Below are 27,386 nucleotides of genomic sequence, written 5' to 3' on the forward strand. Positions count from 1 at the left end.
TGAGCCACTTAAGGAATTTTCATAAAAATGACTTATGAATCCAGAACCATTTTAACCATTAAGCTGTAAAATGATCAATATTGCAATATTTTGAAATGTTTTTGTTGTTTAGCCATCGACAGATGTGTTCGGGTTTACTGACTTGTAAAGACCATGCAGTATATATATTCTGATCCAATTGGTTTGTGGGCACAACATGGTAATTTGTGGCACTGTTGGTTATTGGCTAGGGGTTAAAAGATAACCGAGAGGGCCACTGGGGCGGAGGAGGAGTTAGCCTTGACCAAATCAGCGCCAGTATTTATTGCCTTGGAATCCATGTCCAGCACTCGTTGTCTTTTCCCAGAATTTAAATGCAATTAACCTTTGCCCCATTAAGTCATCACTCAGCATGTGTTTGGCACGGGTCATTCTCGTTTGTCATTTCGGACCCTTTCAGGTCGCCCACAGTGGAAATTTAGACTGGGAGAAAAATCTACAGGTTTCAGGACATCATCATGCAAATCTGACAAGAATTGGTATAAGCTAAATTTAATCAGACAATAAGCAAATTTCTAATTCATTTTTAAATCTGGCAAATTGTAATACTGGGGGACCAGAATGCGGAGAGTGACAAGAAAAGGGTAGTAGATACGTGGAATAGCCTTCCAGTGGGAGCAGTAACAGTGATATAGAAAGGATAGTACATACTTGGAATAGTCTTCCAGTGGGAGCAGTAACAGTGATATAGAAAGGGTAGTAGATACTTGGAATAGCCTTCCAGTGGGAGCAGTAACAGTGATATAGAAAGGGTAGTCGATACCTGGAATAGCCTTACAGTGGGAGTAGTAACAGTGATATAGAAAGGGTAGTAGATATGTGGAATAACCTTCCAGTGGGAGCAGTAACAGTGATACAGAAAGGGTAGTAGATACCTGGAATAGCCTTCCAGTGGGAGCAGTAACAGTGATACAGAAAGGGCAGTGGATAACAGGAATAGACTTCCAGTGGGAGCAGTAACAGTGATATAGAAAGGGTAGTAGATACCTGGAATAGCCTTCCAGTGGGAGCAGTAACAGTGATATAGAAAGGGTAGTAGATACCTGGAATAGCCTTCCAGTGGGAGTAGTAATAGCTACCAGTGATACAGAAAGGGTAATTACCATCTGTTCTTTTTAACCCATTTGACATCCATACCTGATATAAATATGAACATATAATATGCAATATTCTGCAGTATGTACCTGGAATTCCCTATCAGTGGAAGCAGTAAAAGCTACTCCCCTTTCTATTTCACCGTTAGCCTTTACTGCCTATGCTGGAAGGCTATTCCATGTATCTAGGATAATTTGTGTATTGTAGTATTTTAATTTCTTAGTCTAACACCCTCCACCTGCAAAGCTGCCCTATGGTCTCGTGCTTCATGCCGCTTTCTTGTACTTTTTTATTCCTTCAATATATATTGCAGGTGCTCTTTAGGGCTGGGTTTGGAGATTGTGACAAATATTCCTTTTAATAAGGGGCTTCATACTGCAATGTGAACGGGGACCAGCAGTCTGCTCATCACATTGATGGGTGCTTATGGCTCCCAAGTATGTAAAGACCCCCAGGTTAGTTTGATACGTATACCTTACTCAGATACAAAGTATTTAATCCCTGCTTGTTATATTATTAGCTTTCCACTGGTAACCTTTCCACCCGTCCACACCTTTCATTCTGTCCCGGTCTCACCTCCAACCTGCGGCTCTATCTCGCTGAATTGCAATAAATACATTTAGAACGTTTGAGCTTATTGGAGTCGAATAAGTTGAAAGGAGAGCTCTGCCCACTCTCCCCATAGCAAGGGTGTAAGGTTTTAATGCGATGGGCGGCACTGCCCACAGTTTAAATCCACTGGGTGAGAGAGCGTGTGGGTTTGGACAGTCCGCAACGGTGATGGAGATCTCGCAAAAATGCTTAACGATAAATAGTCCAGAAAAATCAAAACCTTCTGATTGCTCAGCGCCAGTTGTGATGTCAGCAGTGAAAAGTAAAATGAGATCAGTGTCCTATTTACACAGAGAGCCCCATTCTCTTCCGATCCGAGTGTCTGAGAAACAATTCATAATGTGAAAAGTTCCAAAATACTATATCTTTTTTATACATCCGATTTACAAGTTCTTCATCCCTCCTCAAATATTGAAAACACAAAGTGTGGATGTCAGCAGCGAATGAAACACTGCGCGCGCGGACACCACGCATGGAATCTAGAGAAATATGGAAAAGGAGGAATATATATATATTTATATATAGGTATCTCTATACGCCAACAATGTGTGACCGAGGTTCTATTCACAGAAGGCACAAGGATACATGCCCGGTGCTTCATTAGCAAACCTGGGGGAAAAACAGAAGAAAAACAATTTTAGGGAATCAGAATGCAAATATACAGATTTATTTAAAAAAATTAGAAATTAAATTCAAGGTCAATTCAGTTCTCAGTTGGGCTATTTTGGCCTTAAATGTTTAATTCCTGGGGATTCTCACATTATTAAGTAACGTGTTAGTGGTTTATAGAGAAAGGATGGGGTGGGAGACAAGAACTGGGCAGGTAAAAGAGAACATTCATATTTTCATATTTTAGAAGAACAGACGGAGACGTTAACAGGTTAAAAAGGACATGACGCATCAAGCTAGCAAATACAAGAGAGATTGTTGATTAAAAATATGGTTTTAATCAGTTTTCCAATCAGTATGATGTCACTAGAAGCCCTGTATGCAAATTAAGTACCGGCTTTGTGACCATCAATTTAAATACCAGACAGAATGGCCACATAACAAATGTCCTGAAGATTTAAATCCGATTATTCATGTTTGTAGCTCATTTTGCATTTGTAAGTATAATATAAATATAAAGTTTAATTTGTGGTCAAAATAAAAGGTGTTTATTAGTTAAATGCCGAATTGGAGTAAATTAAAACGAAAAAGTAAATTTGAAGCATAAAGTGCTGATTTGGTAAATTCTCCAAGCCATCTATAGTCCGAGCTTTACCGTTTTATCGAGAATTTTGAGATTAGGTGTCACTACAATACAGTGATTAGGACGGAGGACGGAGAGACATACAAAGATACTCACTTTCTGGTCTGGGAGCATGGGGTTACTCTGTAGCGGGTTACTCTGTAAGGGGTTTAAGTGACCATTTAGGAGAGCCGTGGGCCTGTCGTGTTCACAGAAGATGGTTCCGTTGATATAATGAAACCGGTCACCTGGTACCAATCGGTTCCTGCACGTGGCACACGTGAAACACTGGGGGGAGAAGATAAGACACCACAGTAAGAACGTACCCTGCTATTAGTACACCTCCTTCATTCTACACCCCAAAAATAGCTCCAATGAGAAGAGATCTACAGCGTGGCTCACTATCAGGGTTATTCACTACCGTGCGAATACCAGGAATCCATAGTGAATTCACATCTCAAATTTCTTGTATGTCAAATGTCAAACAAAAAGAACCAAAATGAAAACACACCGGGTTTGAAGGATGTTTTCAATGAGTCTGTTTGATCTAATATTTAAAATTCCACCACTTCACACTTTATTGAAAAGCCCTTTGGGTAGATTTCTGATCATATAAGATCGTTATAGTAACTATTAGGTTTAAAGTTGGAGTTGGAAGAAAAGTGGACTGTAAACGTGATCTTTCATTTTTATACCTAATGAAAACAATGTTTGCAAATGGAAATAGTGCGCTAAGTTTAAAATATATTGTGGATTTTATCCCCCCGCTAGTCTGCCTGTTGCCATTGAATGAGGGTCCCTTTTCTCCTCTAAGCAGTGCTTATCAGACTACTGCCACTGATCTAAACAGTTAGACAGACCGACTGCTGTCTGTAGAATACTCAGGGGACTGCTCAGCTCACACTGGAGGGGGTAATTAACCAAAAAAAAACAATATCTTTTACACTAAAGGGATACGGACATTACAATGTAACTGCTGTCTGTAGAATACTCAGGGAACACAGCAGCTCACACTGGAGGGGGCAATTAACCAAACCCCCCAATATCTTTTACACTAAAGGGATACGGACATTACAATGTAACTGCTGTCTGTAGAATACTCAGGGATCCCAGCAGCTCACACTGGAGGGGGCAATTAACCAAACCCCCCAATATCTTTTACACTAAAGGGATACGGACATTACAATGTAACTGCTGTCTGTAGAATACTCAGGGAACACAGCAGCTCACACTGGAGGGGGGCAATTAACCAAACCCCCCAATATCTCTTACATTAATGGGATACGGACATTACAATGTAACTGCTGTCGATTATCAATGATCCAGTTTTTACTATATTACCCTATGTCTATGTTCCTTTTTGTTTTGAGATCTATCTACTGTATGTGCCATTTGTGGTAACATTTAATTTATAGTGTGCTCTCACCATTTTTACTGTACCCCAAACATCACTGCTGGCAAAGAACTGTTTTGTGTTTGTTCTATGGAATTCTAAGGATTTATTGACATTTATTAATAATAAGAACCCATTTAAAAGATTCCTAAATATATTAAAATGCTATGACATGTGTCACGCTGGTGGAGGACTGGAGATGTGATAGTGGGATGAAGATGTAGTGGTGGTGGGATGGAGATGTAGTGGTGTCAGGCTGGAGGTGCAGTGGTTGTCGGGCTGGAGATGTAGTGGTGTCAGGCTGGAGATGTAGTGGTGTCAGGCTGTAGATGTAGTAGTGGCGGGCTGGAGATGTAGTAGTGGCGGGCTGGAGATGTAGTAGTGTCAGGCTGGAGATGTAGTAGTGGGAGACTGGAGATGTAATGGTGGTGGGCTGGAGATGTAGTATTGTTGGGCTGGATATGTAGTAGCAGCAGGCTGGAGATGTAGTGGTGGTGGACTGGAGATGTAGTGGTGGCGGGCTGGAGATATAATGATGGTGGGCTGAAGATGTAGTGTTGTCGTGCTGGAGAGGTAGCGCTGTTTGTGTGATTTTTACCCAGTTTGGGCAATGACTGACTGGCATTTCTTACCTTCAAGTGGTATACGCTGCCCTGTGCCCTCATCACCATCTCACTGGCTGGTATTGACTGCCCACATGCACTGCACGCCCCGCTGCTCCCAAACAACCTGCAACAAAACAGAGACAGAGCAATTAGTTAAAGCAATACGGCAGATTCACCAAACATTAAACCGGGACCAGAGAGGAATTTAACGTATAACTAATACCAGCAGCTCTCTAACACAGAGACAGAACCTGTTGGGATATGCATTGCTAACATCAAGAAATAGTTTACAAAAGGAGTCATAGATACATGGAAAGGACTTCCAGAGGAGTTTGGTAGATATTACCAATTAATATCAATTTGATATCGACTCCAGGCGCAAGCTAAGCAAACCGTATGGGCCAATAACAACAGGACTAATGGGAAAAGTATACATAATTATAAAGCAACAACATATGCTGTAGAGTTGTATGACTGTATATAAAGAGGGGTTTATTAACTAAACAACGATTGAAGTGAATTCAAAATTGACCCCAAAACAGCTCATTTGAAAGTTAAACTTTAGTCACTATTTGGCTATTTTAGTGTGAATTTTCATATTCAGTTTTAATTCTCTTTAATGTGGTGTTCAGTGAATAAAGGGTTAAGTGTGTGAGCGCAGGCCTGCGGAGGCCACGGCGATGTTAACTGCGCGATTCCCCTGTGAATACTGTAGTATCAGAGTGCCCAATCTATTGATTAATGTGGGCTGATTGAACCATTGCCCGGCCCCAGACTCTCCGTCCTATAACAGTAACTATGTTTTAATTAGACGTCCAACCTCTGAACGACCAGAAGGGAAATGTCTCCTCTAACCTCAGGAATCACTTTATCGTACAGCAATTTAACGCCACCATTATACGCGCAGATCATGATTTTCCCAGACACAAGAATTACACATTCAGTCACATTTCTGCAGGTCTGTTTAATCCCAATAGCGCAGAATTAGGGCGTCAGAGGGTCTCATAACTTATTAGGGGAACAAAACGTCACTCTAGTACAGTCACGCACCCCAAGCTTTGATGAAAGCCCTCTGTGTGGAGTGCTCCCACACCTTCCATGGTCTGAACAACCCAAATAAACAAACAAATTGGGCAGAGAGAACTTTTGGTTGGTAGATAGATAGATAGATAGATAGCAATAATCCCAGATGTTCGTGCCAAACATCACAAACATCTGAGATGCGAGGATTAGTGATCACTGCCCTGGTGAAACGCAAGGACGAAGACGTGTGTGCAAACACGCTCGTGCAAATCGCAGTGCACTCTGCGCACTGGGACACAACGCTTCCCATTTTAAAACCACTGGAAACACGTGGGACAGTTTAGCAAACAGATGTGACTGTGTGCTGGGGACAGTGAATGAAATTTACACAGAAGCTTCCTCTCCCCCTTCTCACTTTAAAAGGAAAAAAAACAACAACCTTCTATTAAATGAGCTGCTCTTTTTATTAAATGCTTTCTCTGCGTCTCCTTGAAAATCTCGTCTGAATCGGCCATGTAATTGATGTGAGTTTGTCTTTAATATCCTGTCTCTGGCTCTTTGACACAATCCTAGCACAGCCGCCAAACTGCGGCCCAATCTAATAAAAGGTTCCCCGTAATGAATTTTCGATCTTAATTTAAACAGTAATTTAAGCGGGGAGAGGGAGGGAGGGCTGGACAAGAAAGCCCTGTTATTTCTTCCAATTTAAATTTGTCTTTGAGAGAAAGGAGAGTCGTGGGGGAAGGGGCAGGCAGGGAATAATAGGTCCGTTGGCCAGGGAAAGCTGTAAAGGAACACAGTAAACCCATGCCGTTACTCTATAACAAGTCAGAAAGCACGTTAATTACCAGATCACACGTCTCTGGCATTTTATGGCTGACTCACAACTGCTACAATATCACAAGATGGCTTTACTTCCTAATGTGCACAGCGTCTACACCCAAACTCAGCCGCCCACAGCCTCTACATCCGAACTCAGCTGCCCACAGCGTCCACACCCGAACTCAGCTGCCCACAGCGTCTACACCCGAACTCAGGCGTCCACAGCGTCTATACCTGAACTCAGCTGCCCACAGCGTCTACACCCAAACTCAGGCGTCCACAGCGTCTATACCCAAACTCAGCTGCCCACAGCGTCTACACCCAAACTCAGCTGCCCACAGCGTCTACACCCAAACTCAGCTGCCCACAGCGTCTACACCCAAACTCAGCCGCCCACAGCGTCTACACCCGAACTCAGCCGCCCACAGCGTCTACACCTGAACTCAGCCGCCCACAGCGTCTACACCTGAACTCAGCCACCCACAGCGTCTACACCCGAACTCAGCCGCCCACAGCCTCTACACCCAAACTCAGCCGCCCACAACATCTACACCCGAACTCAGCCGCCCACAGCGTCTACACCCGAACTCAGCAGCCCACAGCGTCTACACCTGAACTCAGCCACCCACAGCGTCTACACCCGAACTCAGCCGCCCACAGCGTCTACACCTGAACTCAGCCACCCACAGCGTCTACACCCGAACTCAGCCGCCCAGTGTCTACACCCGAACTCAGCCGCCCACAGCGTCTACACCTGAACTCAGCCACCCACAGCGTCTACACCTGAACTCAGCCACCCACAGCGTCTACACCTGAACTCAGCCACCCACAGCGTCTACACCTGAACTCAGCCGCCCACAGCGTCTACACCTGAACTCAGCCGCCCACAGCGTCTACACCCAAACTCAGCCGCCCACAGCGTCTACACCTGAACTCAGCCACCCACAGCGTCTACACCCGAACTCAGCCACCCACAGCGTCTACACCCGAACTCAGCCGCCCACAGTGTCTACACCCGAACTCAGCCGCCCACAGCGTCTACACCTGAACTCAGCCACCCACAGCGTCTACACCTGAACTCAGCCGCCCACAGCGTCTACACCCAAACTCAGCCGCCCACAGCGTCTACACCTGAACTCAGCCACCCACAGCGTCTACACCCGAACTCAGCCGCCCACAGTGTCTACACCCGAACTCAGCTGACGACAGCGTCTACACCCGAACTCAGCCGAGCACAGCGTCTACACCCAAACCAAACCGACCACAGCGTCTACATGGGAACTAAGCACACCCTCTACCTACCCACAGCCTCTCACTTCATCTGCACTCAACCTACCCACAGCCTCCCCCTACATGTGGATAAGTTAGGGGTATTATGTGGCAGTGAAGCTGCAAAATAAGGTTAAACATTCAGTTCTGTATAAAGAGCAATTCTGGGACAACATTCTACAACATTCCGTAGGTTGCTATGGCGACTGCTCCACTTTTAGAACTTTGCACCAGAATTACTCCTTTTCAAAAGAACCTTTCTGTGCCGTGTACCCCTGGTAATTTTTTAGATTTTTGTTGTTTTTGCAAATAATTTGATGTGGAAGAGGTTCATTCTTTATGTAAATAGGAATCCACACTTTAACCCCAGTTACACCACGCTCCCGTTCTAAGGGGACGACTTTAAGAAATCACTGGATCTATAAAAAGGCGACTTGTAATGAATGCGATGGCAGCCGTCCTGCATTTTCTAATACGATTATGGTGTAAAAGGAATTCTGTGGGTGTATGTTCCGGATTCAGGGAGGGGAAGGAGAGAGTTCCCTAATGTATTTATTATAGCTTGAGCGGAAGGCAGGGCACTGCGGGAATTTATATCGGCCATCCGATAATGCAATGTGGGCCTGGCTCATTCTGCTAAGCGGCATTTTATGGAAATGAAAAGTCACTGCACAGCCACAATAACGCATTCATGTTCTTAAAGGAATTCGAGAAACAGACTGAGGAAGGGTTAATAGGCATGGCCCAGGGGGGACAGGAGAGCCCCCCTCCCCCCAGTGTGAAACAGAATTGAACCTAATAGAAAATAACAGGGACTTAATTGGTGCCATATGTTTCAATAACGCCAACGGGGAGCTTCACCTGCCAAGGGGGCCGCTCGCTTGTGAGAGCGTTAATATCTGAATACGCTTTGTGTTAGTTTGCAGGGGATTTGAGGTTCTCTCTTCGCTGCTGGGTGAGGCCTAGCGGGGCCTAGCAAGGTTCAGTGGTAAAGCTCCGATCTCATTAGAACGTGCGTTGGAAGGAAACGCGATGAATAAACACTGTTTGTACGTCCGCACGCTGTGCATGTTCAGGTCTGGGACCCAAACCGGCTTCCTGAATACCTGGGACGCAGACTATAAACATTTACACAACACACATTCTGCTGTAACGCGAACAAACTCCCCAAATTCCACCATTTACTAATTACTGTACCATACAAAGCCGAGAGAAATTCGCTCAAAGTTCAGCAGTCTATATAAATACACAAGTATTGTTTGATTTACTTTCCACTCAGTGATGGGACGTTCCTCGCCCTCTCTCCTTCCACCATGTTTTCACTTACATGGACTATAACAGCAAGCAAACACGCTCCAGTCTACGCCCTCTACTGTCTGTGTTCAGCAAACCAGCACACACAGCGCAGACACTTTATTCACTAAACACCAAAAGGGAGTGAATTGAACATGTCTGGGTTAAAAAAGCCATCCTGTGATTATAGCTGTGTGGATGAATTTGACCTAATTAGCTCTTTTCACTGAAATCTTAATTTATGTTGGAATTCACTACAATTGATTGTTTAGTAAATACGCCGCAGTGTGTAGGTAGGTCGCAGAGCTTTGGGTGTCTTTCTAGACTAGTAAAGGGGGCGGGTCTATAGAAGACGCCGTTACAATGACCGCCACACTCGGTGATATCGTTTCAATGTAATGATTTAATATTGCTCCATCTAAGCACACATTTAGCAGGAGGTGGCCGGTTAAGGGGATATAATATTGGCCAGATGCATTTTGCTGCTGAATTTTCACTTTTTCGGCAGTAGAGCTGACAGTGTCAAAGACTCAAATCGCTTGATTATTTCTGAGCCTTGATCAGTGGCTAACCGGCTAGCGTCAGATTACAGCCAATCAGATCTCCCCCGCAGGGAGCAATGTTTTGATTGGACCTGTATTTAGCTGCACGTACTGTTACGGAGATTGCACTTGAAAACACCATTTACAGCACAGGAAACAACGGCAAATCCGCTGATTATTTGATTCCTTGTTGTACAGAAATAATGTCATGAGCTCCTTTCACCTTACCTTTTATCCTGCACTGCAGAAAATATTTATCACATTTGAAATTAATGGAATAGACGCTCTTTCAAGGTAATTTGTAACTTTGCACTAACTGGATGGGACACAATGAGATTTCATCAGTCACTGGGTCCTTCACTAAAGTGTCAACAATTGTTTGGAGTTCAAAGTGAAATCAAACTGAATTTAAATGTGTATCTAATAATAATGGGGCTAGCTGGGGTCTGTAGGACATTGATATTATTTGGATTTGTCTATCTGTAGTTTTATCTCCTTTTCACCCATTTCTATCTTTTTTAAAAACTCCAATTTCCTATTGTGCGTCACTGAAAGTTCTCCGACATACTGGCGGTGGGGGATCTATAGATGGGCACTGCCCTCTAACAACCCTGTACCAGGGTATATGAACATAACGTGATGGAGCCATTACCCCTCGTTTCACTAGAATGAAGGCAAGTCCACCCACCACGGAAGGTCTATCAATGCCGAGGATGTCACATGTCGTAAGGAATGAGCCATGACCAGTTGTGCTTACCGTATGTAGTCGTTCCGGCACAGGATCATGCCACTTTTGGTGTAACAGGAAGTGCCGATCTCGCCGAGCTGGGCCTGGCAGCACGAACACTTTAGGCAGCGGGTATGCCAATATCGTTCCATGGAGTAGAGAAGGAATCGGTCGGCGATCTTCCCCCCGCAGCCTGCGCAGGCTTTGGGGGGTGAACCGTTGCTGCTTACTGCCGTGGTGGTGGATTCGGAGGTTCGATTATTAACCATTCCTGATCTGGAAGAAGACAGAGGAACAACATTAGCATCTCTGGTGGGAAAAACGATCCGCAATCTTTATAGTCGGCAGCATCGACCCTACGACAACCCTCTGGCCCTCCCGCTGTAGTGGGTTCTCTGACTCATTATAAGTAACCAGCTGGGATTATGGGAAACATAGTCCAGAACAGGGGAAAGCTGGGGATGGGGGGGGTTAGCCATCAATGCTATAACTTCACTCCCAACTCTTAACTAGCAGCAATGCATCACTTCTACACAACACACAGGTATCTGGACACACCTGTGTGCAAGCAGGTATTAGAGAGGTTTCCATGGTGAGGGTGAGGGGGGGATTATTTATCTCATATTGTGACACAATGTCTAAACTGGTACAATAAGAACTGATACAATGTCTCAGTCCAGATATACAGCACCCCTTCAATGTGGAGTTACTAAGGGGTAAATTTGGGGTTACTAAATGCTATGTGCGGGGTGGATTACTGTGTTAGAGAGGGGAAGCATTCTAAATTTAAAGGGATAGTCACCCATTTTTAGAGAGACATACTGTGGGCAGAAATCCTTACACTGCCAGGCAGTGGCTGGAAATGGCTTTGAAGCCGCAATGCACAGACGCTCTCATTGCTCAGTGTGTGAGAAAACATAATACGTGATTAAAAGGAGCACTTTGCTCAAGCACCAGAAAATAGCTTATTACAGACGAGAGTTCCCCAGAGAGCAGAGCTAATCACCCCTTCAACAGATCCAACAGCCTAATCCCTGCAGCCAGCCCAGATATATCTACAGCTAGCCCAGATATACCTACAGCGAGCCCAGATATCATACAGCTATCCCAGATATACCTACAGCTAGCCCAGATATATCTACAGCTATCCCAGATATACCTACAGCCAGCCCAGATATATCTACAGCGAGCCCAGATATCATACAGCTATCCTAGATATACCTACAGCCAGCCCAGATATACCTACAGCCAGCCCAGATATACCTACAGCCAGCCCAGATATATCTACAGCGAGCCCAGATATCATACAGCTATCCCAGATATACCTACAGCTAGCCCAGATATATCTACAGCGAGCCCAGATATCATACAGCTATCCCAGATATACCTGCAGCTAGCCCAGATATACCTGCAGCCAGCCCAGATATACCTGCAGCCAGCCCAGATATACCTGCAGCCAGCCCAGATATACCTGCAGCCAGCCCAGATATACCTGCAGCCAGCCCAGATATACCTGCAGCCAGCCCAGATATATCTACAGCGAGCCCAGATATCATACAGCTATCCCAGATATACCTGCAGCGAGCCCAGATATCATACAGCTAGCCCAGATATACCTACAGCTAGCCCAGATATCATACAGTTAGCCCAGATATACCTGCAGCTAGCCCAGATATACCTACAGCTAGCCCAGATATCATACAGTTAGCCCAGATATCATACAGTTAGCCCAGATATACCTGCAGCCAGCCCAGATATCATACAGCTATCCCAGATATACCTACAGCTAGCCCAGATATACCTGCAGCCAGCCCAGATATACCTGCAGCCAGCCCAGATATACCTGCAGCCAGCCCAGATATCATACAGCTAGCCCAGATATACCTACAGCCAGCCCAGATATACCTACAGCCAGCCCAGATATATCTACAGCGAGCCCAGATTTCATACAGCTAGCCCAGATATCATACAGCTAGCCCAGATATCATACAGCAAGCCCAGATATCATACAGCTAGCCCAGATATCATACAGCTAGCCCAGATATACCTACAGCCAGCCCAGATATACCTACAGCCAGCCCAGATATACCTGCAGCCAGCCCAGATATCATACAGCTAGCCCAGATATACCTACAGCCAGCCCAGATATACCTACAGCCAGCCCAGATATACCTACAGCCAGCCCAGATATACCTACAGCCAGCCCAGATATACCTACAGCCAGCCCAGATATACCTGCAGCCAGCCCAGATATACCTACAGCCAGCCCAGATATACCTACAGCTAGCCCAGATATACCTACAGCTAGCCCAGATATACCTACAGCTAGCCCAGATATACCTACAGCCAGCCCAGATATACCTACAGCTAGCCCAGATATACCTACAGCCAGCCCAGATATATCTACAGCGAGCCCAGATATCATACAGCTATCCCAGATATACCTACAGCAATCCCAGATATACCTGCAGCCAGCCCAGATATCATACAGCTAGCCCAGATATACCTACAGCTAGCCCAGATATCATACAGCTAGCCCAGATATACCTGCAGCTATCCCAGATATACCTGCAGCCAGCCCAGATATCATACAGCTAGCCCAGATATACCTACAGCCAGCCCAGATATACCTACAGCTAGCCCAGATATACCTACAGCTAGCCCAGATATACCTACAGCCAGCCCAGATATACCTACAGCTAGCCCAGATATACCTACAGCTAGCCCAGATATACCTACAGCTAGCCCAGATATACCTGCAGCCAGCCCAGATATACCTGCAGCCAGCCCAGATATACCTGCAGCCAGCCCAGATATCATACAGCCAGCCCAGATATACCTACAGCCAGCCCAGATATACCTGCAGCTAGCCCAGATATACCTGCAGCTAGCCCAGATATAAGCTAGCCCAGAAGTGAATACAGATAGCCCAGATATCCCCACAGCTAGCCTCCTCATTCTACTACCCATTTGTATTTGCTTGGTGTGAGAACATACTGCCATCCTCCACAGTATACAGGAGCTATGCTATGAGTGTTGAGCACCGAGTGACGGACGCTGGTTTACACAATGTGTGTCGGCCACAGACAGCACGGTCACACCATACAAGCACTTGTACGTCAAACAAGGGAGCGACTCTTCCCCAAATGCCATCAGCAGGAAGGGGCTGGAAAGAAAACGAAGAAACTGCCACAGATTCATTGCACAATAACAACTTCAATAATCTGTACAATGAGCCTCGCAGTATGGTTACGGTGCTTGGCGTGTCCAGTTAATTGTGATTTGCTGCCTATTCTAAATTATAAAAGCCGGCTCCTGAATTCTGAAACCCAGCAGAGAGCAGCCAGTAAGAGGGAAGCGGTTTTCAAGGCTGCAGAGTGCATCTATGCACCGACATCGATGGAGCGTCCTTCTCCACGTTGCCGTATTCATCGTTTATCTCATTAATTCTAGATTCTGGCCATGTGACAAAAGGCGACCGGGAACCTCCATGGGCTGTGTCCACAGATTTGGGAATTGTGGTGAATTGAACAGAGAATTGTACATTTTAATGCCGTGGCAGCCAAACCAAAGAAAATGTTAAGTTGGAGAATTTATTTGAACCTAATCTCCGCTAATCTGGTAAAAAAAAAATCACAATTCCCTTGTCAACGTTTAAACTAATAAACCACACGGTTTTGTCACAATCAATAATATTAAAATGTGTGCATTATGCATTTGCTTCATTTAATAAATGTATTTGCTTTTTAATAAAAAAGCTTTATACGCATGCATCACTACAAAATCACCCATTTTTCACACTAATAAATTCTTCATTCTCTGGTCCTTGGCTTGAAAGTGCTGCCCAGATGTGTATTATTTTCTCGACTGCCGGAAGGCACTAAAGCATTTCCTAACTTTCTGTCTCCGGCCTGCGCTGGGGATTGTACTATCCTCGCGTTACAGCAGCCACCGTTGGTGCGTAAAGACACCCAGATCACACTCTGCACACAGGACAGCCTTCAGCGCAGCAATTAACCAGGGATTTGCACATTATCCCGCGGGGTAATCCCAGACCAGCAGAGCTGTGATAACTTGCTAATTTAGCCCTAACCTGCAGAACGTTACACACTGTGATGCTTACAAAGGCCCCCCTTCTCCCCAAAAAGGTCTGGGACGGAAATATTGAATTTTACAAGCGCAATTAAAACCTTAACCACTTCACTGCCGAAATGGAGAGAAATATTAGTCTGGCAGTTTCCTGCAGGTCCATTTGGCTACAGAGGGGGTTAAAGGAACAGTTTAGGCACCATAACAACTTCATCAAAATAAAGTTGTTATGGTGCCAGGAGGTCCCGGGTGCTGGCTCGCCTTAAGGGGATAAATACATTTGCAGCCAAGAGCTTTGTAAAACAAAGTGTAACCCGGGTTTGGCTGCAGCTCGGGTTAGGCTTTCTTTTCATTGGTTCATTACATGAAAGGCTGTTAACCTCTCAAAGAACAAATTGAAACAATCTGGATCCTACAGAGACAGAGCCTACAAGTGGTACCGGCGGTGGTAAAAGATTCTGGGAAATACAGCTGTGATTTTTACAGAGTTAATTTTCAAAATATGGGATTTCTCTCCCCAATAAAAGCTTGGATCTCTGAGCAGCCAATCGGCACTCAGGATCAAGTCAGACGGCTAACAGTTGTGAGCGCGCAGGGCGCAATGAAAGCTGAACAAGCACTTTGTCAAATTGATGGAAGCCATGCCTCTAAGTGGGATTTCAGAAATTAAAGGGGAAGTTGTGAAAACATTCGGCTGTAATATTATGTAACAAAATATTATTAAACTACACTGCACTAAACTCATTTCATTGCTATTCCTGCAGAAAAACTCATTACACGTGTTCTGCGGGCAATAACTAGTCCCATACTAGGCTGATTGGCTCTGATTTACGGCGTTGGATTGTGACAACCAAAGTCGTGTTCAGCACGCGGGATGCTGAGCTGCATTGTTTTTTCAGCAGCAGTAAAGCATCGCTGTGTGTCTGTAGGCTTTCGACACCAAGAAATTTCAATTAGTATAAGGAGTCATGTCTGCCAACGCAAGCTAATTTACTCGAGAAAGGCTGGGCAAAGAAACCGCCACATCCCAGGATTATTTCAGAAGGTTTATAAATATGCAAATATGAATTGCGATAAATTAAGCATTTCTCTCACTGTAGAGTCGTTCGGCACGTCATTTGTCAAACTGCTCTTATGAAAAATGATACAAATCTTATTGACCTCACATACTTAAAGGGTTACAGAGGTCAAACGCTGAATGGAGGTTGACCAGAATGGTAAAATTTTTGTGTAAAATCTCCCCATCTAGTCATTTAAACCTTTCGACAGACAAAGCCGACCTCGTCTGACTGTACCAATGGATAATAAGTCTCTAAGATTTCAGATATCAATAACACAGAGTGCAATAAGTTACATTTGATTATCAGGCTCTCTGTAATGGTACAAATGAGCAAAAATAATTTGAGACCTGAGCGGGGATTTGCCGGAGGGCAAGCTACTGAGTTCCTCTAAGATTTTGTCTGTTCTCAGAGTTCTGATGATCTTAGTTTAAGTTACATTTCTTACCACAGACGGCCCAGCGCTATTTCTAGGGAACTTGCCTTCTGAATGCTCGGATATCGATGGTGCTTGGTCAAACAGATGAAGCAAAACGGTACCGCTAAACGCTAAAAGGGCAGTTATTGGCCAAAGGTAACCAATCAAGGTTGGTGAAGGCCTGTGATATATTTTGGGGCCAACAAAGTCCACTTCCTGGTTCTCTGGGACATGTGGCTGTACTATAAGCAGACTGAGGATCTGGCCAATAGCCACGTGTAGTCCAATCACCCTTATCTCAGGTCAGTGTGCCAGGCCTAGATTACCTATTTTGGGGACACAAGGCTGCAGACATATCACCGTCTGGTTTTCAGGATTTAAAATGACTGATTAGTATCCTCCATCCTGACATTATTTATGCTGTGTGTCTAGTGACCAACTTCAAAAATCTGACTTCCACGTAAAACAGAGAGAAGCGTGGCGCAGATAAGGTCTTATTTTGGAGGTGCAGGTCTGTCTGGGAATAAAATTCCCAAACCAGACAGCTGGATCTGAAACCCATGAACAAGGTGCAGTTTATCACCAACAGCAACTGTGCCGCTGTTCATAGCAAACTCCTCTCCTGACGATCAATTCCTAACCAGACGTAGCCAATTCTAATTCATGTCCTTATAAAGACTTACCATCAGATTATGAGCCCGAAATAATATACATGGATATTAGAAACCCCTTTTAGTTCTTAAAGGAACACTCCAAGCACCATAACCACTACCCTCATTGTGCTGGCCCCAGAAGTCGGTATGGTGCATTGACAAAGTTACAGCCATAACAATGTACAAGTTTCACTTCTCTGCCGCTGTTTGGCCAATCTTTCTCTAACGTTCCTTTATAGAATGATTGTCGTTTTATATAAGTGCACTATCTTTAAAACAGTCTTAAAGGTAATTTTGCTATGGTAATGTGGAACACCTGTTTGTATTTTTAGAAAGAGAACATTATAGAGGTTTTGAGGTTCTGCACCCCAAAATCAAATAAACTCTGCTCAACGCCATAATATAAGGTAAACAGTACGCAGTCATTTAACCTGTCCCGTACCAGAGGACTGAGCGGAACTTTCTATAAAGATAAATAAACCCCACATCTGTCGTTAACATAAATCAATCGACCAATGGATTGACAGAAACCACAGCTTGCTCCAAAAACCCTGTTCTGTCCTAAATCTTTAAAGATACAGGAAGTCAAGGAAGATGGTATGAAAGCCCCTTTAATGCCAAAATATCACACGGGGTGTAGTGACTAGACGTTATGGAGCATTTTACTTCTAAAGAAACGCAGCTTCTTATGCAGTGTAAATTAAACCCAGAAAAGCGATTTTATTATTCGCTACTGGATAAAGGTGTAAGATTCTAACCACAAATATTATACACCCCAACATCTTATTTATCTGCAAATATTATACACCCCAACATCTTATTTATCTGCAAATATTATACACCCAATATCTTATTTATCTGCAAATATTATACACCCCAATATCTTATTTATCTGCAAATATTATTCACCGTAAAAGCGTATCTGCAAATATTATACACCCCAATATCTTATTTATCTGCAAATATTATACACCCCAACATCTTATTTATCTGCAAATATTATACACCCCAATATCTTATTTATCTGCAAATATTATACACCCCAATATCTTATTTATCTGCAAATATTATACACCCCAATATCTTATTTATCTGCAAATATTATACACCCCAATATCTTATTTATCTGCAAATATTATACACCCCAATATCCTATTTATCTGCAAATATTATTCACCGTAAAAGCGTATCTGCAAATATTATGCACCTCAAAATCGTATTCACAAATATTATGCACCCCGACATCTTATTTATCTGCAAATATTAAACACCCCAATAACGGATCCGCAAATATTATAAACCCCAATATCTTATCTCCAAATATTATACACCCAAAATCGTATCTACAAATATTAAACACCCCAATATCTTATCTGCAAATATTAAACACCCCAATAACTTATCTACAAATATTATACACCCTAATATCTTATCTACAAATATTATACACCCAGAATCTTATCTACAAATATTAAACACCCCCATATCTTATCTGCAAATATTATACACCTCAAAATCGTATTCACAAATATTATACACCCCAACATCGTATGTATCTGCAAATATACACCTCAATATCTTATCTCCAAATATAATACACCCCAAAATCTTATCTCCAAATATTATACACCCAAATATTTTATCCGCTGATATTATATACCCCAATATCTTATCTACTAATATTATAGACCCCAACATTTTAACAACATATATTATACTCCCAATATCGTATCAACTGATATTATATACCCAAATATCTCATCGGCAAATATTATACACCTAAAAACCCTATCTACTGATATTATACACCCTAACAACTTATCTCTAAATATTATACACCCCAAAATCTTATCTACTGATAATATACACCCCAACATCTTATATACATATATTATACTCCCAATATCTTATCAACTGATATTATACACCCAAATATCTTATCAGCAAATATTATAGACCCTAAAATATTTTTGGGAAATATTATGCACCTTGTGATCTTACGTGCATATCCAAACATATCAATACTGTATCTGCAAATTTTACACCCTAATATCTTATCTGACAATATTAACTACCCTAAATTATTAAGAGGACGTATTATGATCAGATTTACACATACAGTGTTAGGGGGAGTGTTAGCAATCAAAGTACAACGCCCCAAAAAGTTCTGAGAGTGACAGCCAGCATCCCATTGTGTACAAACACAATCACACACAGGATACAGACCCAGACTGTGCTATGTGTATAAAGGACATTCAGTAAATCCCAATGACAAACAGTGTACACAGAGTATGCAATTATTCCAAATATAATGTGTATATTCCTCAATTAATAAAACCACAATCTGGATTTATACATATATAAAAAAAACACTCATTCATTCATGCTGTGTCACACACTGTGACCCATACACTAATATGTGTGCCATCACACACACACACACACACACAACTGTGTGCTACACACAGGATACATACAAAGCATACTGTGACGTGGATTGACACACAAAGAATGAAAGACAAACTGCAACAACATATTCACACAATTCCAGAATATATACTCAGTGCCAAAAATACACACATACTACCACAATATATACACACAGTGTTACAATATACACACTGACGCAATTTATACACACATTGTCAATATATATGTATAGCCATAAAATACACACTGCCACAATATACATAATGGCACAAAACACACTTATTTGCCACACTATATACACAAACACTGTTACATTATACACAATGACACTATATATATATACACACACACACACACTGTCACCATACACATAGTTTGTTACAATATATAATATACACATTGACACTATATACACACAATCTGTTACAATATACACACTGACACTATATACACACAATCTGTTATAATACACACACACTGAGCTGTGGTAGTTATCACATTACAAGGCTGTAAGTTACAAACTTGTGCAGGTTACACAATGCATTTCTGCTACAGACACAACTCGGAAAGATACACTCACAGCCCTAGGATGCATGTACACACAGAGTAGTGAAACACACACACACACACACATATAGTGAAACACATGGAATGACACATATGACACACACACAAAGTAACACACAGCAACACACAGAGAGAATGGCACACGCAGTGTCACACACACACACAGAGTAACACACACAGTGACACACAACACACACAGTGACACACACACAGAAGCAAACACACAGAGTAGCACACACACACACAGAGTAACACAAACACACACACACACACACACAGACTGGGTCCCTCAGCCAGCTTTCTGCACAGGGTCAGTCCCCCCAGCTCAGTGGCCCCTGGGAGCCTTGTGACCATGCAGGGTGTGTGAAGCTGGGACATTGGGGGCCTGGAGGTTCATGGCACTCACCTGTCTGCCTGGGTCCTGGCTCACTCTCAGCGCTCAGTAAGATCCACAAGATACAGTAAGCTGCCACAGATAGACTCCTCTGCTGAACAAACCCTGCACAGTGTCTGCAGACAGCCTGCCCCCTCCTTATATAACCATGCCTATGATGTCACTGCCACAAGGAGGAGGGCTACACTGACTGCAAACAAGATAAATGGATATTTAAAGAGTCCTATGTAAAGAGTCCAAGCCTCTCTCCTGCCCCCTACAGGCCTCTCAGGGTGGCTACACTGGAGCCTGGTCACTGGCACCAACTCTGATCCCATCCAGATTAAAGGATCTTTATCAGATTGTGATCCCTATCACTGGGAGCAGATTGGTTTAACTGTAACATTGTAACTGGGGACACACAATATTTACTAACACTGCCACACCGAGGGAGTTTATTATACTGTCTGATGTGTTTTCTATTACCATCAATAAATAAATGTATAAATATACTATAGGCTCCATCCACCACAGTGACATATTTCAATATTCCTTATTCTTTCAAATATTTAGAGTGTCAGTAATCTGAATAGATTGAAAGCTCATAGGGTCAGAGAGTCTATGTAATCGGTGAACTCCCAGACACCTTACTGTCTCAGGTCAGACAGCAGCCCAGGGGCACAGAGCACACTCTATGTGATCTCCTGGTGGAATAAGTGGGGAAGAAAATAAACAATAATTATTAGAAATGCCAGTTATTTCTGATCTCCAACTATGAGATAATATAACCTGATATAATATAAGAAATGCCCAATAATTCATTGTACAAACTGCTAACACACACGGTGAGCGACACACAATATTCTACATCCTGAATGATGTCACTTGGCGATATTTACATTACAGAAATATAGTAACGCTTAATGGGGGATGTATAGTGGGAATATAAAATACTAAAATAAATTATATCCAGCCGCTACTATCGCCGTAAAGAATCACATTTTTATTATTTTCTGTTTATTTAAATTAAACGTCCTATATTAGTGCTAATTAGTTGCCAATGTAAGATATAATACGTGATATCAAGGCTGTCCTGTTTATATTGCCATATAATGTTTTTTTGGGGAATATTACAAAAATACATAAATAGATTTATCTAATGCTGATATTCACAGAAGCGCATTGTCAAACATAATATATTTATTTATTCATATTAACATCTAATTATTAATTAATTACACCACACAAAATCTATCTATCTATCTATCTATCTATCTATCTATCTATCGCTCTGTCTGTCTGTCTTTCTATCTATCTATCTATCTATCGCTCTGTCTGTCTGTCTTTCTATCTATCTAGCTATCTATCTCTATCTGTCTGTCTGTCTATCGCTTTCTCTATCTATCTATCTCTCCATCTATCTATCTATCTCTCTATTTATCTGTCTGTCTATCTATCTGTCTATCTAGCTTTCTATCTATCTCTGTCTGTCTATCGCTTTCTCTGTCTCTCTATCTATCTATCTATCTATCTATCTATCGCTCTGTCTTTCTATCTATCTGTCTATCTATCTAGCCATCTATCTCTGTCTATCGCTTTCTCTGTCTCTCTATCTATCTATCTATCTATCCATCTGTCTGCATATCTATTATCTATCTCTCCATCTCTCTATCTATCTATCTATCTATCGCTTTCTCTGTCTGTCTGTCTATCTATCTATCGCTCTGTCTGTCTTTCTATCTATCTGTCTATCTATCTAGCTATCTATCTCTGTCCGTCTGTCTGTCTCCATATAATTACAAATTGGTTTATTAGCATATTATTATATTACCAGCATTTTATTAATGAGATTATGTTTTATTTCTCTCATGAGTGGTTAGATTAAAATATTGTATATCACAATACTTTCCCAAGATACTAATCTCATCATTAACCTGCCTTATTGATGTGTTTTTAACGAGACATTTGTGTATATACATTTTCCCACGGATATATAATTTATATAATTATACACAGAATAGTTTGTATCTGTATAGTGTGGGATATCTAATTCTATCAAAATACATTAACTCAAACAAGAGGAATTTTTCAAACACATTTGTAGAATCAGATTTAATATATTTTCCATTTAGATATAAAACACTTTAAAATGTGTAATTGCCTTAAAATCGTTTTCTTTCTAATATTAATAAAGAAAATGAATAAACAGTAATTATAGAAAGGGTTTTAAAGACAAAGCTGTCCCCATGTTCTATCGCCATACTTTGTGTTTCCCTGTCTCTCATTCCCTCTAGATTGTAAGCTGTGAGCCAAGCTCTCTCTATACCTTGTGTTTCCCTGTCTCCCGTTTCCTCTAGATTGTAAGCTGTGAGCCAAGCTCTCTCTATACCTTGTGTGTCCCTGTCTCTCATTCCCTCTAGATTGTAAGCTGTGAGCCAAGCTCTCTCTATACCTTGTGTGTCCCTGTCTCTCATTCCCTCTAGATTGTAAGCTGTGAGCCAAGCTCTCTCTATACCTTGTGTTTCCCTGTCTCTCATTCCCTCTAGATTGTAAGCTGTGAGCCAAGCTCTCTCTATACCTTGTGTTTCCCTGTCTCTCATTCCCTCTAGATTGTAAGCTGTGAGCCAAGCTCTCTCTATACCTTGTGTGTCCCTGTCTCTCATTCCCTCTAGATTGTAAGCTGTGAGCCAAGCTCTCTCTATACCTTGTCTTTCCCTGTCTCCCGTTTCCTCTAGATTGTAAGCTGTGAGCCAAGCTCTCTCTATACCTTGTGTTTCCCTGTCTCTCATTCCCTCTAGAGTGTAAGCTGTGAGCCAAGCTCTCTCTATACCTTGTCTTTCCCTGTCTCTCATTCCCTCTAGATTGTAAGCTGTGAGCCAAGCTCTCTCTATACCTTGTGTTTCCCTGTCTCTCATTCCCTCTAGATTGTAAGCTGTGAGCCAAGCTCTCTCTATACCTTGTCTTTCCCTGTCTCCCGTTTCCTCTAGATTGTAAGCTGAGCCAAGCTCTCTCTATACCTTGTGTTTCCCTGTCTCCCGTTTCCTCTAGATTGTAAGCTGTGAGCCAAGCTCTCTCTATACCTTGTGTGTCCCTGTCTCTCATTCCCTCTAGATTGTAAGCTGTGAGCCAAGCTCTCTCTATACCTTGTGTTTCCCTGTCTCTCATTCCCTCTAGATTGTAAGCTGTGAGCCAAGCTCTCTCTATACCTTGTGTTTCCCTGTCTCTCATTCCCTCTAGATTGTAAGCTGTGAGCCAAGCTCTCTCTATACCTTGTGTGTCCCTGTCTCTCATTCCCTCTAGATTGTAAGCTGTGAGCCAAGCTCTCTCTATACCTTGTCTTTCCCTGTCTCCCGTTTCCTCTAGATTGTAAGCTGTGAGCCAAGCTCTCTCTATACCTTGTGTTTCCCTGTCTCTCATTCCCTCTAGAGTGTAAGCTGTGAGCCAAGCTCTCTCTATACCTTGTCTTTCCCTGTCTCCCGTTTCCTCTAGATTGTAAGCTGTGAGCCAAGCTCTCTCTATACCTTGTGTTTCCCTGTCTCTCATTCCCTCTAGAGTGTAAGCTGTGAGCCAAGCTCTCTCTATACCTTGTCTTTCCCTGTCTCCCGTTTCCTCTAGATTGTAAGCTGAGCCAAGCTCTCTCTATACCTTGTGTTTCCCTGTCTCCCGTTTCCTCTAGATTGTAAGCTGTGAGCCAAGCTCTCTCTATACCTTGTGTGTCCCTGTCTCTCATTCCCTCTAGATTGTAAGCTGTGAGCCAAGCTCTCTCTATACCTTGTGTTTCCCTGTCTCTCATTCCCTCTAGATTGTAAGCTGTGAGCCAAGCTCTCTCTATACCTTGTGTTTCCCTGTCTCTCATTCCCTCTAGATTGTAAGCTGTGAGCCAAGCTCTCTCTATACCTTGTGTTTCCCTGTCTCTCATTCCCTCTAGATTGTAAGCTGTGAGCCAAGCTCTCTCTATACCTTGTCTTTCCCTGTCTCCCGTTTCCTCTAGATTGTAAGCTGAGCCAAGCTCTCTCTATACCTTGTGTTTCCCTGTCTCCCGTTTCCTCTAGATTGTAAGCTGTGAGCCAAGCTCTCTCTATACCTTGTGTGTCCCTGTCTCTCATTCCCTCTAGATTGTAAGCTGTGAGCCAAGCTCTCTCTATACCTTGTGTTTCCCTGTCTCTCATTCCCTCTAGATTGTAAGCTGTGAGCCAAGCTCTCTCTATACCTTGTGTTTCCCTGTCTCTCATTCCCTCTAGATTGTAAGCTGTGAGCCAAGCTCTCTCTATACCTTGTGTTTCCCTGTCTCTCATTCCCTCTAGATTGTAAGCTGTGAGCCAAGCTCTCTTTATACCTTGTGTTTCCCTGTCTCCCGTTTCCTCTAGATTGTAAGCTGTGAGCCAAGCTCTCTCTATACCTTGTCTTTCCCTGTCTCCCGTTTCCTCTAGATTGTAAACTGTGAGCCAAGCTCTCTCTATACCTTGTGTTTCCCTGTCTCCCGTTTCCTCTAGATTGTAAGCTGTGAGCCAAGCTCTCTCTATACCTTGTGTGTCCCTGTCTCTCATTCCCTCTAGATTGTAAGCTGTGAGCCAAGCTCTCTCTATACCTTGTGTTTCCCTGTTTCTCATTCCCTCTAGATTGTAAGCTGTGAGCCAAGCTCTCTCTATACCTTGTGTTTCCCTGTCTCTCATTCCCTCTAGATTGTAAGCTGTGAGCCAAGCTCTCTCTATACCTTGTGTTTCCCTGTCTCTCATTCCCTCTATATTGTAAGCCGTGAGCCAAGCTCTCTTTATACCTTGTGTTTCCCTGTCTCCCGTTTCCTCTAGATTGTAAGCTGTGAGCCAAGCTCTCTCTATACCTTGTCTTTCCCTGTCTCCCGTTTCCTCTAGATTGTAAGCTGTGAGCCAAGCTCTCTCTATACCTTGTGTTTCCCTGTCTCCCGTTTCCTCTAGATTGTAAGCTGTGAGCCAAGCTCTCTCTATACCTTGTGTGTCCCTGTCTCTCATTCCCTCTAGATTGTAAGCTGTGAGCCAAGCTCTCTCTATACCTTGTGTTTCCCTGTCTTTCGTTCCCTCTAGAGTGTAAGCTGTGAGCCAAGCTCTCTCTATACCTTGTGTTTCCCTGTCTCTCGTTCCCTCTTGATTGTAAGCTGTGAGCCAAGCTCTCTCTATACCTTGTGTTTCACTGTCTCTCGTTCCCTCTAGAGTGTAAGCTGTGAGCCAAGCTCTCTCTATACCTTGTGTTTCCCTGTCTCTCGTTCCCTCTTGATTGTAAGCTGTGAGCCAAGCTCTCTTTATACCTTGTGTTTCCCTGTCTCCCGTTTCCTCTAGATTGTAAGCTGTGAGCCAAGCTCTCTCTATACCTTGTCTTTCCCTGTCTCCCGTTTCCTCTAGATTGTAAGCTGTGAGCCAAGCTCTCTCTATACCTTGTGTTTCCCTGTCTCCCGTTTCCTCTAGATTGTAAGCTGTGAGCCAAGCTCTCTCTATACCTTGTGTGTCCCTGTCTCTCATTCCCTCTAGATTGTAAGCTGTGAGCCAAGCTCTCTCTATACCTTGTGTTTCCCTGTCTTTCGTTCCCTCTAGAGTGTAAGCTGTGAGCCAAGCTCTCTCTATACCTTGTGTTTCCCTGTCTCTCGTTCCCTCTTGATTGTAAGCTGTGAGACAGCTCTCTCTATACCTTGTGTTTCACTGTCTCTCGTTCCCTCTAGAGTGTAAGCTGTGAGCCAAGCTCTCTCTATACCTTGTGTTTCCCTGTCTCTCGTTCCCTCTTGATTGTAAGCTGTGAGCCAAGCTCTCTCTATACCTTGTGTTTCACTGTCTCTCGTTCCCTCTAGATTGTAAGCTGTGAGCCAAGCTCTCTCTATACCTTGTGTTTCCCTGTCTCCCGTTTCCTCTAGATTGTAAGCTGTGAGCCAAGCTCTCTCTATACCATGTGTTTCCCTGTCTCCCGTTTCCTCTAGATTGTAAGCTGTGAGCCAAGCTCTCTCTATACCTTGTGTTTCCCTGTCTCCCGTTTCCTCTAGATTGTAAGCTGTGAGCCAAGCTCTCTTTATACCTTGTGATCCCCTGTCTCCCGTTCCCTCTAGATTGTAAGCTGTGAGCCAAGCTTTTTCTATACCTTGTGCTTTACCTGTCTTCTATTCCCTCTTAATTTTTCTTTATATATTGTATTTCTATGTCCCCCCATTCCCTCTAGATTGTAAGCTTTTGAGACGAGCTCTCTGCATACATTTTAAGCTAGATTGCAGCTAATTTGAAAAATTCTTCTGGTTCAGCAAGTTTGACTTAAAATGTTCAGTTTCACAAATCCCAATTTTAGTAAATAAACCATTATTGGGATGACTAGGCAGATTGTGTTAGAAAAATGTACAGATTTTCAGGGTCTCGGTGTGAATGGCCAGATTCTTGGGGTGATGAGACAGATTCTCAGGGGGTGAAGGGATATTTTCTTGGGATGACGCTGTCTGTGCTTTGATGGGTGTATTGTGTCTGTCGTTGAGGAATTGTCTGGTTGAATACAGGTTATCCCTTGGAGAAGTGATGGCCGCAAGGATTGAACGGATCACCCAGCTCGTCCTGCAGCAGATCCCAAACAGCAAATACCAGCAATGTCCATCTGTCCACTAAACCATGGCTAAACCTGCTTCCAATTCATGTGTGTGCACAAATTCTCTGCATTTTCTTCATATTCGGCTCCTTTTCCAGAACAAGAGTCTGTTCACTAAGCAATGACACTGATTGGACTGTCAACTGGTCAGCTAAATCGGACGATTTGGCAAAAAGCTCCAGATTTCGGTTCAGTTTTAGAATTCTTTACCAAAGTTGTTTCTCACCTCCCGCAACTCACTGTTTAGTCAATTTACCCCCCAGTGCAGGAATGCAGCTCTCATTATCGAACAGGCCAGCAATTCGTACTTAACCTATTCAGTGCCCACAGGTGGAGACGCAGTAAACCTTTGTACAGGAGTTAAATTCTTTCTAACCAGCCCGTGGGCCTGCGAGCTGTGACCTGTCTGTTACCCAGCCTTTTAAGGGCGGGTGCCCATAGCAGATCACGAAATTGACTCCATGTTCTGCCAGAGAATATCTTCACCTGTACCTGACCTGTGTGCCTGCGAGGTCCTCAGCCCCCCGTAGCGGTGTACAGACACAGGCATTTTATGGGA

The 27,386-nt window shown here is 43.1% G+C and overlaps 1 protein-coding gene across 1 annotated transcript; it reads right to left on the reverse strand.

Moving 5' to 3' along the window:
- Nucleotides 1-38: 38 nt before the first annotated feature.
- Nucleotides 39-20,360, reverse strand: LOC134573339 (LIM domain transcription factor LMO4-A). Its single transcript, XM_063433031.1, has 5 exons — nucleotides 20,273-20,360; nucleotides 10,682-10,927; nucleotides 5,003-5,099; nucleotides 3,095-3,265; nucleotides 39-2,355 (listed from the first exon to the last, which is right to left on the reverse strand). The coding sequence occupies exons 2-5, from the start codon at nucleotides 10,918-10,920 to the stop codon at nucleotides 2,347-2,349; spliced, it is 516 nt and encodes a 171-aa protein (XP_063289101.1). The 5' UTR covers nucleotides 10,921-10,927; nucleotides 20,273-20,360; the 3' UTR covers nucleotides 39-2,346.
- Nucleotides 20,361-27,386: the final 7,026 nt, after the last annotated feature.

The sequence above is a fragment of the Pelobates fuscus genome, chromosome 9 (assembly GCF_036172605.1).
Source record: "Pelobates fuscus isolate aPelFus1 chromosome 9, aPelFus1.pri, whole genome shotgun sequence".
Classification (NCBI taxonomy): Eukaryota; Metazoa; Chordata; class Amphibia; order Anura; family Pelobatidae; genus Pelobates; species Pelobates fuscus.

Coding starts and splice junctions, on each gene's coding strand:
- LOC134573339 (XM_063433031.1), bottom strand. CDS start 10,920: ATGGTTAATAATCGAACCTCCGAATCCACCACCACGGCAGTAAGCAGC. Junction 5,100..10,681: donor TGCCGGAACGACTACATACG/GTAAGCACAACT, acceptor GTTTTGTTGCAG/GTTGTTTGGGAGCAGCGGGG. Junction 3,266..5,002: donor GCAGCGTATACCACTTGAAG/GTAAGAAATGCC, acceptor TTCTCCCCCCAG/TGTTTCACGTGTGCCACGTG.